This window comes from Symphalangus syndactylus, chromosome 18 (assembly GCF_028878055.3).
Source record: "Symphalangus syndactylus isolate Jambi chromosome 18, NHGRI_mSymSyn1-v2.1_pri, whole genome shotgun sequence".
Classification (NCBI taxonomy): Eukaryota; Metazoa; Chordata; class Mammalia; order Primates; family Hylobatidae; genus Symphalangus; species Symphalangus syndactylus.
This window is the reverse complement of record NC_072440.2, coordinates 16,668,001-16,684,028: the sequence shown is the minus strand read 5'-3', so window position 1 is coordinate 16,684,028 and position 16,028 is coordinate 16,668,001. Positions and strand designations below refer to the sequence as shown.

The 16,028-nt window shown below is 52.1% G+C and overlaps 1 protein-coding gene across 12 annotated transcripts in view; it reads right to left on the bottom strand.

Annotated features, from left to right (window-relative positions):
* Positions 1–2,711: 2,711 nt before the first annotated feature.
* The window catches only part of TTLL1 (TTL family tubulin polyglutamylase complex subunit L1), a 48,306-nt gene continuing 34,989 nt past the window's right edge, over positions 2,712–16,028 (bottom strand). For 11 of the 12 annotated variants that reach the window (XM_055252559.2, XM_055252561.2, XM_063622981.1 and 8 more), the window contains 3 exons: positions 13,710–13,796; positions 9,841–10,004; positions 2,827–3,093 (listed from right to left, as the gene is read on the bottom strand). In XM_055252559.2, coding sequence (XP_055108534.1) covers positions 2,964–3,093; positions 9,841–10,004; positions 13,710–13,796 — 381 coding nt within the window. In that variant the 3' untranslated portion in view covers positions 2,827–2,963. Of the gene's footprint in view, positions 3,094–9,840; positions 10,005–13,709; positions 13,797–16,028 lie in introns of all 12 variants that reach the window. The other variant, XM_063622987.1, reaches the window with a different exon arrangement.

Sequence of the window (16,028 nt, the reverse complement as noted above, 5' to 3'; positions counted from 1 at the left end):
CCCTGTGCGGTGGCACTGGTTGTTTCTGTGGCAAACAGAACTCCCCCGCCTTTTTTTTTTTTTGAGATGGAGTTTCACTCTTATTGCCCAGGCTTGAGTGTAATGGCGCCATCTCGGCTCTCCGCAACCTCCGCCTCCTGGGTTCAAGCAATTCTCCTGCCTCAGCCTCTAGGCTAATTTTTGTATTTTTAGTAGAGATGAGGTTTCACCATGTTGGCCAAGCTGGTCTCAAACTCCTGACCTCAGATGATCCACCCTCCTCAGCCTCCCAAAGTGCTGGGATTACAGGCATGAGCCACCGCGCCCGGCCACAGAGCTCCCCATTTTATACAGTGGGAAACAAAGGTGCAACAACCCCAGGGACAGGCTTGGGAAACAGCTAATAAACAGCAGAGCCAGCCCACAAGGCCAAGTCTGACTCAGGGATCTCCATCCCACACCCGCCATCAACAGCAAACACATTAAAACTAAACCCCACGGCTGGGCGCAGTGGCTCACACCTGCATTCCCAGCACTCTGGGAGGCTGAGGCAGGCGGATCACCTAAGGTTGGGAGTTTCAGACCAGCCTGGCCAACATGGTGAAGCCCCATCTCTACTAAAAATACAAAAATTAGCCAGGCATGGTGGTGTACATCTGTAATCCCAGCTACTTGGGAAGCTGAGGCACGAGAATCACTTCAACCTGGGAGACAGAGATTGCAGTGAGCTGAGGTCGCGCCACTGCACTCCAGCCTGCTGGGCGACAAAGCGAGACTCTGTCTCAAAAACAAAACAAAAAACAAAACTTAAACACCAGGGAACACACACAACGCACATACCAATAAGATCATGAAGAAGGAACGGCTGAAAAGTCCACCAAGAGCAGTTTATTTGGAGTCTAACCAAGTACCATTTGTATAATGTTTCTCTTACTTTCTATTCTACCATACGTGTTGAAAAGACCTATTTTTCCCTAATTGGCAGGGAAACATCATCAAATATATGTACACATATACACACACACAATATGGCATGTACACTTGACACACATCCATGCATGGGTACTGAGAGAGCTTGCGCAAGTCAGGGAAGACCCTTATCTGAAGGACATACCCTTGGTGCCATTTGGGAGAACAAACTCCTGTTACTAGCATTGCAACAAAAACAGGTGGCAAGCTTTAAAGATAAACTCAAGACAGAGAGTGAAACTTCAGCAAATATGTGTGAATACGACCATGAATAAAAGGCCCTTCCTGGCCAGGCGCGGTGGCTCACGCCTGTAATTTCAGCACTGTGGGAGGCCGAGGCGGGAGGATCACTTGAGGTCAGGAGTTCGAGACCAGCCTGGCCAACATAGTGAAACCCCCGTCTCCACTAAAAATACAAAAATTAGTTGGGCGTGGTGGCAGGTGCCTGTAATCCCACCTCCTTGGGAGGCTGAGGCAGGAGAATCGCCTGAACCCAGGAGGTGGAGGTTGCAGTGAGCCTAGATTGTGCCATTGTACTCCAGCCTGGGTGTCAAGAGTGAAACTCCACCTCAAAAAAAAAAAAAAAAAGACCCTTCCTAAGAACAGCACTGTAACTCATGAGTTATTACTCAAATGCATCTGTCCATCTACCCACCAACTCAGGTCCTCTCCATACACTCCTGTAAGTCACCGGGCTACCGGGAGACTGCGTGGGAACACCATGCTTGTGCAGCCTGTCCCACAGCCATCGCTCCTCCCACAGCTCCTGGCTGCCCGCGGCGCTTCCCTGCAGCAAACTCAGCTGCTGACGTCATAAAAGGCACACAGCTGGACCTGTCTGTGCTCATCTGCTTCAATTTACAACTGACTCATCCACAAAACCGAAGTGGTAGGAACAGGTCTTTTTGAAGCCGGGCGTGGTGGCTCATGCCTGTAATCCCAACACTTTGGGAGGCTTAGGCAGGAGGATCACTTGAGCCCAGGAGTTCGAGACCAGCCTGGCCAACATGGTGCAACTCTGTCTCTACAAAAAAAAAAACTTTAAAAAGTAGCTGGGGGTGGTGGTGTGTGCCTGTGTGGTCCCAGCTAGTCGGAAGGCTGAGGCGGGTGGATCACTTGAGCCCAGGAAGTTGAGCCATGATCGCACCACAGCACTCCAGCCTGGGTGACAGGGCGAGATCCCGTCTGAAAAGAAAAAAGAAAAGAGAAGGAAAGAAACCAGGTCTTCCAGGGAGCACCTAGACACCTAGACTGACGAATATTTCTAGTTGCCTGTTTTCTTCAAAATCACAGTCAAGTAAGCTGGGCATGGTGGCTCACGTCTGTAATCCCAGCATTTTGGGAGGTCAAGGTGGGCAGATCACCTGAGGTCAGGAGTTTGAGACCAGCCTGCCCAACACGGTCGAAACCCCATCTCTACTAAAAATACAAAAATTAGCTGGGTGTGGTGGCACACACCTGTAATCCCAGCTACTTGGGAGCCTGAGGTGGGAGAATTACTACCCAGGATGCAGAGGCTGCAGTGAGCCGAGATTGTGCCAGGGCACTCCAGCCTGGGCGACAGAGCAAAACTCTGTCTCGGAAAAAAAAAAAAAAAATCGCAGTCAAGTAAAAAGAAACACAACTAAAAGAGCCGTCAGTTAAATACATTCCTCTCTCATGGCAGGACTAGTCTATAAGATTTGTTTTGTTTTTAATTTAGTGTAAAGTTTTTAAATGTTTAAACCTTGTGACACATCAAATTACATGCTTGAAGCTGTTACTTTCTGTCAAAAAAGTGAGTTTTTAATATGAAAATTCTGCTTAGGTTAAAAAAAAAAAAGCGAGTTTTATACATCTGCGTGAATTGTTTCCTTTAGTACTGTCAAACAGACTCCATAACCTTCCAAAGAAGTGCCTTCATTTATTTACAGGGCTTAGGAAAGGAAAAAAGCTCTACAAAAGGGAAATTTCAAAATAGGGCTTCAGCAGGGGCCCAGGTGGAGTGAGTAGTTTTGATAAGGTCCGGGTGGGAGTCACTTCCAGGTGGTGAGGACGGTTCTCCCCGAGTCTCTCGATCGGCCTGCTCTGGGCCCCAGAGACTGACCCTGACGGCTTCTCAGCTCCCGGTCAGCCCCGTCACCCTGGGCCAGTTCTTCATCATACCTGGAGACAGAAACAGCCAGGATCACGGCAGGCTCTCTTTCGAAGGCAACAAGCAGGGCCACCAGGCTGCTGTGTGGCAAAAACATCACCCAGAGAAGCGGCCTGAGGGGGCCCCACCCCGCAACTCCTGCTGGCTCCCGCCCACCTCCCACCTGGCTCCAGCCCACCTACCCGCCAGGTGGCTTTCGCAGCCCAGCAAACGCTCCCCAAGGCCAGCCTGCCTCTGTGGACAACCCTGTTAAGTTGTTATTGTGGACAGTGCTCTCCCCTCGGAAGCTGACATTTTATACAGGTCACCAGGTCAAATTTGGCAATGACTCCAAAGGCAACATGAATGAGGTGACACAGAGCCAGCCCAGGGTAAGTGAGGTGAGACTGCCTGGCTGGAAATGCTTCACACAAGGCATCTGCAGGCTGGGGGGGACTAACCCCATTCCAGATGGGAGCGGCACATGAGCACCGGCCAGTGGAGGCCAGGGCAGAGAGGCCCCACAGTGCATACTCTGCCACCGTGACCCACGCCATCCCTCCCCATTTTCTTTTTCTTTTTCTTTTTTTTTTTTTTGAGATGGAGTTTCGCTCTATCACCCAGGCTGGTATACAGTGGCACAATCTTGGCTCACTACAACCTTCACCTCCCAGGTTCAAGCGATTCTCCTGCCTCAGCCTCTCGGGTAGCTGGGATTATAGGTGCCCACCACCACACCCAGCAAATTTTTGTATTTTTAGTGGAGACGGGGTTTCCCCATGTTGGCCAGGCTGGTCTCGAACTCCTGACCTCAGGTGATCTGCCCGTTCGGCCTCCCAAAGTGCTGGGATGACAGGCGTGGGCCACCGTGCCCAGCCCCCATTTTCTTTAACTGCCTGTTTCCCAGTTAAAGTTCACGCATCCTAAGGCCGCATACGCTAAGGAGGCAATAGTGCAGGAAACAGCCTGAATTTTCGCGTCTGGAAGAGCTGGATGCCAGCTGCAGCTCCCCAGACGGGGTGGTCACAGCATCTGGGCAAGTCCTGGGTCCTTCCCACAGTGACGGGGCCCTTCTCTCACGGGGTCCCGGAGCATGGTCATTGCTGCCTGCACCTATTGCAGGCTGTGGCAGGGAGCAGGCTGGGGGAATGGGGCCGCCCCCTCCACAGTGACTCACATTACCCTCCCAACTCGGGCGGCAGCACCAGGACTTGCTTCCTCTGGGGGGAAACTGGGGTTCTAGAGGTTTGCTCAGGGCCTAGGGTCCCACAGCCAGTCCGTGGCAGAGGTAAGATTAACCTTTAGGATTTCTGATTTCTAATTCAAGAGTTTTTTGTCCAGCAGAGCTGAGGAGTGTGGAAAGCATCTTTCCCCAGTTAAAGCACATCCGTCGGTGTGCTGCACTGGCCATCCTGACTAGGACCCTCGGTTGTATGTAGGTATTTATGTCAAACACGAAAGGTACCCAGATGCTGAGTGCTAATCTTGCGGACTTCTGGAAAAGGGTGGATTTCTGTGATAAGCTTATTACCAAAACCAGAGTCTGCAGGTTGAATGTAGTGTGAGTTAGAAACTTCTGAGGTTAAAGAATGTATTTTCTGCATTGTGCTTCTGGTGGCAAAGTGGGACTGAAAGAGGAGGTGGGAAGAAAGCATTTTCGGATTCCTTTTTTTTTTTTTTAAAACGGTCACCCAGACTGGAGTGTAGTGGCGCGCGATCTTGGCTCACTGCAACCTCTGCCTCCTGGGTTCAAGAGATTCTCATGCCTCAGCCTCCCAAGTGGCTGGGATTACAGGTGCATGCCACCATGCCTGGCTAATTTTTTGTATTTTTGGTAGAGATGGGGTTTTACCATGTTGCCCAGGCTGGTCTCGAACCCCTGAGCTCAAGCCATCTTCCTGCCTCGGTCTCCCAAAGTGCTGGGATTACAGGTGTGAGCCACTGTGCCTGGCCGCATTTTCTGACTTCTGTCTGTGAAGCAGACACCACAGGGATCCAGGCTCTGCACCAGGGTGCGGCTGTCAGGACGATGACACGGGGGCCTGCTTCCTCTCTGCCTCTCGAAGGAGAGACACAGCCACAGTCCTTATGACACAAGGAAGCCAGACAGGACACCCCCGGAACTCTGGAATCTGCCTGGGTGGGGGGTCCTCCAGGAAGCCTCCCTGGCCCCTCTCCACAGGATGAGATACCCCTCCCCCCTGGGGACTCCACATTCATAAATGTCTTCACTCCACTGCCCCTCTGTTTGCTTCACTGGCCAGGGGGCTGCAGTGACTGCCTGTCTGGTTCGTGGCTGCCCCCAGCAGCTTGCTCAAGGTCTGGTGGATAGGAATCTACTGAATGAATGGAGAAAAGGATCACATATGGTGACCCGTTTCACGGAGCACTTGTGCTGATATGTGTGGCTCAAAAAACAAAACAAACAGAAAGGAGCATTTGGCAAGCAGCTGGCACCGGGATGCGCTGTTCCCAGGGGTGGTCTGGCCACCTACCGAGCCAACCCAGAGGAGAATCAGAGCCAAGATGGTTCTTCAAAGTTCCTGTTCTAGCAGGCTTTTCTTCTGGGTTTTCACAGAAAGAATCTAGTCACTGTTAGGGTTTTTTAAAGGCTGTAAAAGTACAGTCAGCAACTTCAGAACAGGGTCCTGGAGGTGGCAGATGCAAAGTGCCAGGCCTTGTGGGGCCACAGCCAATGGTGTGGCCTGGGGCACGTGATCTCATGTGGCCAGTGTCCTCTGCTAGATGCTGCTGGGCTCTGAGGGGTTGCTGTGGGCACGCAGAGCACCTGGCATGGACGCGCAGCGCCGCTCAGATGGCGTGGCCCTCCCAGTCAGCACCAACTGCTACTGCTGCAGGTGGCTGCACCTGAAAACGGAGCTGGGGTTCTTTGATCAGCTGAATGCCTAAGGGAAGCAAGGCCCGACTAGAAGCGTTTAGAGGCCATCAGCTCCACACAAGAGCCTTCCATTACTCCTCAGGAGCCGGGAGAGGACGGCTGGATCAGGGAGCGGGGTCACCTGTTGTCTCTTCAACTAAAAGCAGTGAGGCTCTGGCCTCTGCTGCTGCTGCTTTTTTTTTTGAGGCAGAGTTTTGCTCTGTCGCCCAGGCTGGAGTGCAGTGGCACGATCTCAGCTCACTGCAACCTCCGCCTCCTGGGTTCAAGCCATTCTCCTGCCCTCAGCCTCCCAAGTAGCTGGGATTACAGGTGCCCACCACCACGCCCGGCTAATTTTTGTATTTTTAGTAGAGACGGGGTTTCACCATGTTGGCCAGGCTGGTCTTGAACTCATGACCTCAGGTGAGCCACCTGCCTTGGCCTCCCAAACTGCTGGGATTACAGGTATGAGCCACCATGCCCAGCCTGGCCTCTGCTTCTTAGCCTGGAAATGGCGAGTCTGGCCCACTCCCTCAAGAAGGCCACGGGCTGGACGGGGCAGAGGCTCCACACACTCCCAACAAGCCAGCCTCTCCACCACCCTCAACTGGACTGAAGAGAATCCCCCAAGGTCCTCATGCTACTGACAAGTCTCCCTGCAATGGTCCCCAACCCGTACACCCTCACAGGCCCCCTCAGTCCTCCAGCACAGGGGCCATCAGGACCCAGCCCCCAAGGCCGCCATCGCAGTTGCCATCCCCAACCCTGATCTCACCCTTCACTTCCCAGGCTGCCAATCCCAGTCTGACCCCATCCCCAGACTCACCTTCTGTGGGCTCCGGAACTCTCTGCCCATCATCGCACCGACCATGCCCTCCGCTTGTCCTTCAATCTCCGCTTCCCCTTCCTGCTCTAACAGACTCCTGCGAGACGCTGCTTCCCCTGCAGCCCCTGGTGTGGAGGCTGCTTTCTCTCCCACCTACCATACTCCTGGTTGGAGGGGGCCTCCTCTCTAAAGCCCCCAGCTCTTTCCAGGCCTGGTCACCACAGTTACCTTCGTCCTTGCGCCGTCACCTCCAGTCCTCCAGGCCACCACCCCAGATCCCTTGGAGAGCCAGGGTCCTAGTTCATGGTGGCAGGTGATGGCAATGACCAAACAGATGAAACCCCCAACTCCCTGACCTCTGGTGACCCTGTCCTCTACTCCATCTCAGTCCCATCCCCAGGGAGTCCCCAAGCCTCGTCACCCCTCGCATTATCTCCACGGCGAGTGCTCACTCCCTGACCACTGCCCCTTCTCCTCCCAGCCCACTTCCCTAGTGCCCGACTCCAACAACCCACCTCCCTGCGGGACTGCCACCCACCCCCGCCTTCTCCCTGTCCCCGCTGCCCTCTCTCTTGCCATCGCAAGCTCCCAATCCTGGTCCCTCCCAACCCTCTGCCTTCTCTGTACCTAGCCTGGGCAGCTGACCATGGAGGGAGGGAACAACCAACCACACACACTGACTGGTCGCCCCTTAAGTTCACAGCCACTACCCTGTAGAGGCCCCGAGGTTGCCGGCAAGCCCAGCATACTTCCATCTAAACTCCCCTTCCACCTGCTCATCCTGTTCCAGACAATGAGCTGTAACATGCGCATCCACACCACAAATCACCCACAGCAAGGGCAAGAGGCAGCTGAGCGTGGGCTCCAGAGTCCTGGACCCGTGTTCAGATCCTCCCACCAGCAGCGCCTACCAGCTACAAGCCTGACATCTGTGTGTGTTGTGTGTAAATTTCACTAAATATTTCTTCGTTTTTTAAAAATTTAAATGAAACGCACATTTTTGCTTTGACAGAAGCATGTAACTGTGAACCTAACACACCTACTCCCCTGCCTTTTACTGCCGTCTCCTTCCCCCTCTTCTCCATGCCCACTCGACCGCAGTATCGATGCCAACAACATGATGTGTGTCCTTCCACGTTTCCCTGCTCATGCATTCGCATGTAAGCCACTGCACATGTCACTTTATGTACACACAGGGGATTCTGAGGCCAATGTTTTACAAGGATTACATTATACACCCTTTTCTGCAGTGTGTTTTTCCCAGGCAACCTCCCAGGCCCCATGGTGTAGCTCTGGGTCAATCTTTTTTTTTTTTTTGGAGACAGAGTCTCACTCTGTCGCCCAGGCTGGAGTGCAGTGGTGCAATTTGGGCTCACTGCAACCTCCGCCTCCCGGGTTCAAGCGATTCTCCTGCCTCAGTCTCCTGAGTAGCTGAGATTACAAGCGCGCACTACCACACCCAGCTAATTTTTTTTTTTTTTTTTTTTGAGACAGAGTTTCACTCTTTTTGCCCAGGCTGGAGTGTAATGGCACGATCTCGGCTCACTGCAACCTCTGCCTCCCGGGTTCAAGCGATTCTCCTGCCTCAGCCTCCCAAGTAGCTGGGATTACAGGCGCCTACCATCATGCCTGGCTTTTTTTGTATTTTTAGTAGAGACGGGGTTTCACCATGTTGGCCAGGGTGGTCTCGATCTCTCGACCTCGTGATCCGCCCACCTCGGCCTCCCAAAGTGCTGGGATTACAGGCGTGAGCCACCGCGCCCGGCCTAATTTTTGTATTTTTAGTAGAGATACAGTTTCACCATGTTGGTCAGGCTGGTCTCGAACTCCTGAGCTCGTGATCCACCCGCCTTGGCCTCCTAAAGTGCTGGGATTACAGGCGTGAGCCACTGCGCCCAGCCGGGTCAATCTTTTTAAAGGCCACTTAATAGACCACAGAATGAATGAACCATACTGTGTTCAGCCTCCACGCTCCTGATGGGCTCTCACTTTGTTCCCACTTTCGTCACTACAAGTATATGCCATGGAACCGCTCTAAGCCTTTGTTTCCACACCTGTGAAATGGAGCTAATAGTCTTACCTACTTCAAAATATTACTGGGGAAAGGAATTGATACTGTGTGTAAAGCACTCTGCACAGTTTCTGACACATGACAAGCCCTCGAAAGTTAGCTATTTCCTTCCCACTCTGTAAGATAGATCTTATTATACCCATTTTTTTTTTTTTTTTTTTGTAGAGATGGGTTTTCGCGATGTTTGCCAGCCTGGTCTCGAACTCCTGACCTCAGGTGATCAGCCTGCCTCAGCCTCCCAAAATGCTGGGATTACAGGCGTGAGCCACTGCACCTGGTCTATTATACCCATTTAAAGGTGGACAAACTGAGGCTCAAACAGTTGCACTGAGTTCCTCCCTGTCACCCAGCTCTATGTGGCAAAGCCAGGGAATAAGCCCAGGTGACCTGTGAGAAACATGCACTCCACCCAGCCTGCTCCAGCTATCCCGGAGGCCAACGGGGGAGCCTGGCACGTGATCAGTGCAGCACACATATGTTGTGAGTAGGAGCATACACGATGATCAAGTTTAGCACCCAAACTGCTTTTCTGGGCTGGGTGCAGTAGCTCACACTTGTAATCTCAGCACTTTGGGAGGCTGAGGTGGGAGAATCACTTGAGGTCAGGAGTTCAAGACCAGCCTGGCCAACATGGTGAAACCCTGTCTATACTAAAAACACAAAAATTAGCCAGCAGTGGTAACACATGCCTATAATCCCAGCTACTTGGGAGGCTGAGGCAGGAGAACTGCTTGAACCCAGGAGGCGGAGGTTGCAGTGAGCCGAGATCGTGCCACTGCACTCCAGCCTTGGTGACAGAGTGAGACTCTCTCAAAATAATAATAATAATAAAATAAACAAATTGCTTTTCTGCTACAACACGATCTATCCCATCATGTCATTAGTAAATGAAACACTCTGCCCAAATAAGGAGAATCCTCATATGCCCAGAAATCCAAGCTGGGCTATGGCACACGCCATTCGGAAACACAGAAGGACAAGCGCACAGTCGCACGCAAACTTACAGAATCTCGTAATTGCCGAGGACTTCCTTTGGGGGCGACTTGTTCCATTTGCAGTCTGGGATTTCGCCATTCGGGACGGCGATGTTGAGGGTGTCGTTAATCAGGTTGTACTTGAGGATTCGGTCGTTGGCAGTGCTGGACGTGAGAGACGGGGACGCGTTCACCTGTGAGACGAAAGATCCACGTTCCTCACCTGTGTCTCTCGCTCTTTTGGAGTGAAAACGTGCACTGCAGAAGGAGATGCTGGCTGTTACCCACTTGTCAAGTCTTTTTTTTTTTTTCTTTTTTTTGAGATGGAGTTTCGCTCTTGTTGCCCAGGCTGGAGTGCAGTGGCGCGATCTCAGTTCACTGCAACCTCTGCCTCCCGGGCTCCAGCGATTCTCCTGCCTCAGCCTCCGGAGTAGCTGGGACTACAGGCGCACACCACCACGCCCAGCTATTTTTTGTATTTTTATTAGAGATGAGGTTTCACCACGTTGACCAGGCTGGTCTTGAACTCCTGACCTCAGGTGATCCTCCCACCTCGGCCTCCCAAAGTGCTGGGATTACAGGTGTGAGCCACCGCGCCTGGCAAATGGTTATTTAATATTGCTACTATCTAATACCGTCAGAGCACCTTAGATAGGAAGCACTTTGTGATCCACTTTTATTAGCTGTTCAATGAAACGTAAGTAATACTTAAAGGTAGGATTAGAATTAGGATCTACAAATCAGAGATCACACAAACATTTTGGGCTAGTGTATGTCACAAACATATTATCAGTGCCTACCTGTGTGACTGGTTCTGTCCTAAGAACCAAGAGCCCCACAGGGGTTTGTTAGAATCAGTGACCCAAATGACCCTGCCCAAGCAGCAGTGTGGGTTTAAGTGAAAGACAATGGGCTCCCTTTTTGCTAAGAGAGTAATATCTCATCAATAAAGCAGCATTCTCACTCAAATGATGAATCCTTCCAACACATGGAAAGGTGGTCCCATAAGGCCTCTGAGAAGCTAAGCAATGTCACAAAATCCGCACATTAAAATGACAACATTTGCTTTGTTCTGTGGAGAGTCCCATAGGCTCTCAGTCACTACTTTTTTTTTTGAGACAGAGGCTTGCTCTGTCACCCAGGCTGGAGTGCAGTGGTGCGATCTCGGCTCACTGCGACCTCTGCCTCCCACGTTCAAGCAATTCTCCTGCCTCAGCCTCCCGAGTAGCTGGGATTACAGGCACGCACCACCACGCCTGGCTAATACTTGTATTTTTAGTAGAGACAGGGTTTCACCATGTTGGTCAGGCCGGTCTTGAACCCCTGACCTCAGGGGATCTGCCCGCCTCGGCCTCCGAAAGTGCTGGGGTTACAGGTGTGAGCCACCGTGCCCGGCCAGTCACTACTTATTTACTTATATTTTAGGCACTGTTCTAATGACCGTGGTTAGCTGTTTCAGGCCATGGGGGATTAGAGGGAGCAAATTTGTAAGCTGTTCAGGTTTCTCCCAGTCAGACTGCCTGTCTGTGCTGCTAGCAGGGCATTGAATATGTACTGTGCCAAAGAATTGCACAGATCTCATTGTCCCAAAAATGACCACTGTAGTATACCATAATACTATAATTCTTATTATGAATACATGAAGATTAAGAATTATTATTAGGGGCCGGGCACGGTGGCTCATGCCTGTAATCCTAGTACTTTGGGATGCTGAGGCGGGTGGATCATGAGGTCAAGAGCTCGAGACCAGCTTGGCCAACATGGTGAAACCCTGTCTCTACTAAAAATAAAATTAGCCAAGAGTGGTGGCGGGCACCTATAATCCCAGCTACTTGGGAGGCTGAGACAGGAGAATCGCTTGAACCCAGGAGGCGGAGGTTGCAGTGAGCTGAGATCACGCCACCGCACTCCAGCCTGGGTCACAGAGTGAGACTCTGTCTCCAAAAAAAAAAAAGAATTGTTTTAGGCTGTGTGCAGTGGCTCACACCTATAACCCCAGCACTTTGGGAGGCCAAGGTGGAGGGATCACTTGAAGCTAGGAGTTCGAGGCTAGCCTAGGCAACACAGCGAGACTCCATCTCTACCAAAAAAAAAAAAAAAAATTATCTGGGAAGAGTGGCAGACACCTATTGTCCCAGCTACACAGAAGGCTGAGGTGAGAAAGATCACTCGAGCCCAGGAGTTGAAGTTGCGCCGAGCAACGATGGTGACATTGCACTCCAGCCTGGAACACAGAGCGAGACTTGGTCTCTTAAAAAAAAAAACCCAGGCCAGGCATGGTGGCTCAAGCCTGTAATCCCAGCACTTTGGGAAGCTGCAGTGGGCAGATCACTTGAGGTCCGGGGTTCAAGACCAGCCTGACCAACATGGTAAAACCCCATCTCTACTAAAAATACAAAAATTAGCCAGGCGTGGTGGCAGTTACCTGTAATCCCAGCTACTCAGGAGGCTGAGGCAGGAGAATTGCTTAAACCCGGGAGGCGGAGGTTGCAGTGAGCCGAGATTGTGCCATTGTACTCCAGCCTCGGTGACAGAGCAAGACTCCGTCTCAAAAAAAAAAAAAAAAAAAAAAAAGTTCACAATTAAGATCCTAGTTCATCCAGGAGAGACTTCCATTCAAGTCACTCTGTTTTTGTTTTTTTTGTTTGTTTTTGAGACAAAGTCTCCCCTCTGTCACCCAAGGTTGGAATGCAGTGGCGCGATCTCAGCTCACTGCAACCTCAGCCTCCCCAGTTCGAGCCATTCTTCTGCCTCGGCCTCCCCAGTAGCTGGGATTACAGGTGCACACCACCACACCTGGCCAATTTTTTTATTTTTAGTAGAGGCGGGGTTTTGCCATGTTGGCCAGGCTGGTCTTGAATTCCTGACCTCAGGTGATCCACCCGCCTTGGCCTTCCAAAGTGCTGGGATTACAGGAGTGAGCCACCATGCCCGGCCTCGTTATTCTGTTTAACATGGAGGACAAGAAAGTACAAACACTGGCTGTCTACACCCAGCTTTGGTGGCAGAAGGATATGCCTGGAAGATGCCATGATGGAACCAGCTCACTTGGCTCTTCAGCAGCTTCCTGCAGGGGTTCTCATGACTCTACCCACAGGGAACTAGTCCCTACAACCTGCTATTGTGGACTTGGGTGTCCTGGCTCAAAATGTGACCGAGATGAAGGGCCCAAGCCATCCACTGGCGAATGAACTTGGTTGGGAGGGCGTGCAGGGAGATGAACCAATAGAGCTGGAGTTCTTTTGTCCCCTTGGAGGCCTGAAGCTCCTCCTCCTGGCTCCAGAACAACGGGTGGGCGAGGTGGGTTTGAAGCTGGGGCCTCTGAGAAGTGCGCCAGCGCCCACTGTGGCTGAGGTCGCACCAGCCAGGCTTGGTGTCAGGAGGCAGCGCTAAACAGATAGCCACCACGACATCCTCTCTACCCATTGAAAGAGGCAGAGGAATCCACTTCCAAACTCTACCTTCATATATGCCGAAGAACAGCAGGGGCGTTCCTTCCCTCAGGAGAGTGTGCTCCTGCTGGCCAAGGGCTGCCGAGGTTGTGAGCTGCTTTCCTAGATGGGAACACTGTCACCCATGAGGACAGCGGAGGGCCTGGGGGACAGGGTGCAGGACTGAGGGAGGACGGACTAGCCCAGACGCACCCTGGAGGTGTCGTAGCCACCAGGTTCATGTGAGATGGGCCACAGCTCCCTGTCGTAGGCTGGGCTCTGGGAGGGGAGCAAGGCAGGAATGTGCTTATACCTTAATCATCAGCAAACAATCAAACCTGAGCATCAGTCCCCTTCCTGCCTGGCCTGAGAAACATCTGGGGCCTGGGGGACTGCTGGGCCCGAATTGGGGCAGAAGCGTGTCGGGGGCTGTGTGTGGTGACCAGGTGCAGGTGCTCCCGCAGTTACCTCGATCAGCCAGGGCTTCAGCTTGTCGTCGATGATGATGTCGTAGCCATAGCATTCAAAGCAGTGCTTGTCATTGTTCATCACCGGCTGGAGAGAGAGTGACCAGTGGGTGACATGGCCAGCATCGAAGGGCGCAGCCGAGACCAACGCCACAGAGACAAGCAGGGTCGTCCCACGGTCCCGACCTCCCACAGCAGGGGTTCCCACCCTCCACCACAAACGCTTCCTCCCTCCTCTCCCTCTTCCTCCCGCAGAGCTCAGAGATTGGGCACTTTCCTTAGCCTGATAGAGGGAACTGATGAAGCCGTAACGAGCATCTCTGCATCTCACTCATCAGAGGCTTGACTAGCACCCAACCCCTCTGTCGGCGTGAGACTGTCATCAGAGTGGACAGATGTCCAGCTCCAAGCCCAGAACCTGCAGTGAAGGTCTGTGCAGCCTTATTACAGACAAACACAAACTGTCCACCAGGCTGCCCGTCACCCCTTCCCAGGCCCTTAGGGATCCGGGTGCCAGACTATTAACCTCTGTTCCCTGTGACAACAGTAAATCCATTTAAATACAAATTTTTGAATTTCCTTTGTAATTTTCAATTCCATTTCACTTAGATACACCTTAGATTAACTGTTCTCCAGATACATAAATAACACCACCTGAGGCTGGGTGCAGTGGCTCATGCCTGTAATCCCAGCACTTTGGGAGGCCAAGGTGGGAGGATCACTTGAGCCCAGGAGCTTGAGACCAGCCTGAGCAACACAGCGAGACCCCCGCCTGTACAAAAAATAAAAAATTTAGCTGGGTGTGGTGGTATGTGCCAGTAGTCCCAGCTACTCAGGACGGCTGGAGGCTTGGAGGAAGAGGAGAGTGCTGGAGTACAGTGAGCCATGATCATGCCACTGCACTCCAGCCTGGGTGACAGGGCAAGAACCTGTCACTTAAAAGCAAACAAACAAAAAAAAGAAAACTGGCTGGGCGCAGTGGCTGATGTCTGTAATCCCAGCACTTTGGGAGGTGGAGGTGGGTGGATCACCTGAGGTCGGGAGTTCGAGACCAGCCTGGCCAACATGGTGAAACCCTGTCTTACTAAAAATACAAAAAATTAGTGGGCCGTGGTGGTGGGTGCCTGTAATTCCAGCTGCTTGGGAGGCTGAGACAGGAGAATCACTTGAACACAGAAGGCGGAGGTTGCAGTGAGCCGAGACTGCGCCACTGCACTCCAGCCTGGGCAACAAGAGTGAAACTCCGTCTCAAAAAAAAAAAAAAAAACAACACAAAAGAGCCCCCCAAAGCCAGCTGCTTATGATGCAGATTCCTGGGCCCTCCCCAGCCTGCCTGGATTCAACCTCTGGAGACGCACCACAGTTTTACAGGCTCCTCAGAGACTTGTGCAACCTGGCCGGGCGCGGTGGCTCACACCTATAATCCCAGCACTTTGGGAGTCTGAGGCGGGTAGATCACGAGGTCAGGAGATCGAGACCATCCTGGCTAACACGGTGAAACCCCATCTCTACTAAAAATACAAAAAATTAGCCAGGCGTGGCGGCGGGCGCCTGTAGTCCCAGCTACTCGGGAGGCTGAGGCAGGAGAACGGCGTGAATCCAGGAGGCGGAGCTTGCAGTGAGCTAAGATCACACCACTGCACTCCAGCCTGGGCGACAGAGTGAGACTCTTGTCTCAGAAAAAAAAAAAAAAAACAGAGAGACTTGTGCACCCTATAGTCAGTGAAGCACAGAGATGGGGTAGGGAGGTCTTGTCACACGATAGAGGGCATCAGACTCCCCTTCAACAAAACACTTGAAGCTAGAAACTCTGGGAAGGAGAGAGCCCGGTCCACCCTCCTCACTCACTGAGGGAAACGGAGGCTCTGGTTGGCTGCCTCCTCATGTAAGTTAGTGGAATTACATTTAAACTAAAAGCCTGGTATACTCATCCAGGCCAGTGCCCAGATGACTGTCCCAGAAAATGTAAGGCAGGAAGTCATTAGCCTGACTGTCATTCTCCAAACCCCGCTCTGCCTCCAGCCCTGAGCAGGCTGCCTGCATCGCGTAGCTCTCAGCATCTCTGTCCAGTCTCATGCTGCAGGTTTGGGTTCCTCGAGGGGTCTCAGAGCCACCTCCCGTCCTGCACCAGGCCCCTCCCATGTGCCTGTTTCCTTGTCTGCCGCACTCTGAGGACAACATGCCTGGTAAAAACCAGGTGATGAAATATTTGCTAAGTGAATAAAAACTGAATAAATAAATTCCTGCTCCCAAAGGCTCGCAGAGCCTTAGAAATCTATCATAACAGCTTTTCAGTTCAGGAAACTGAGGCCCAGAAGGA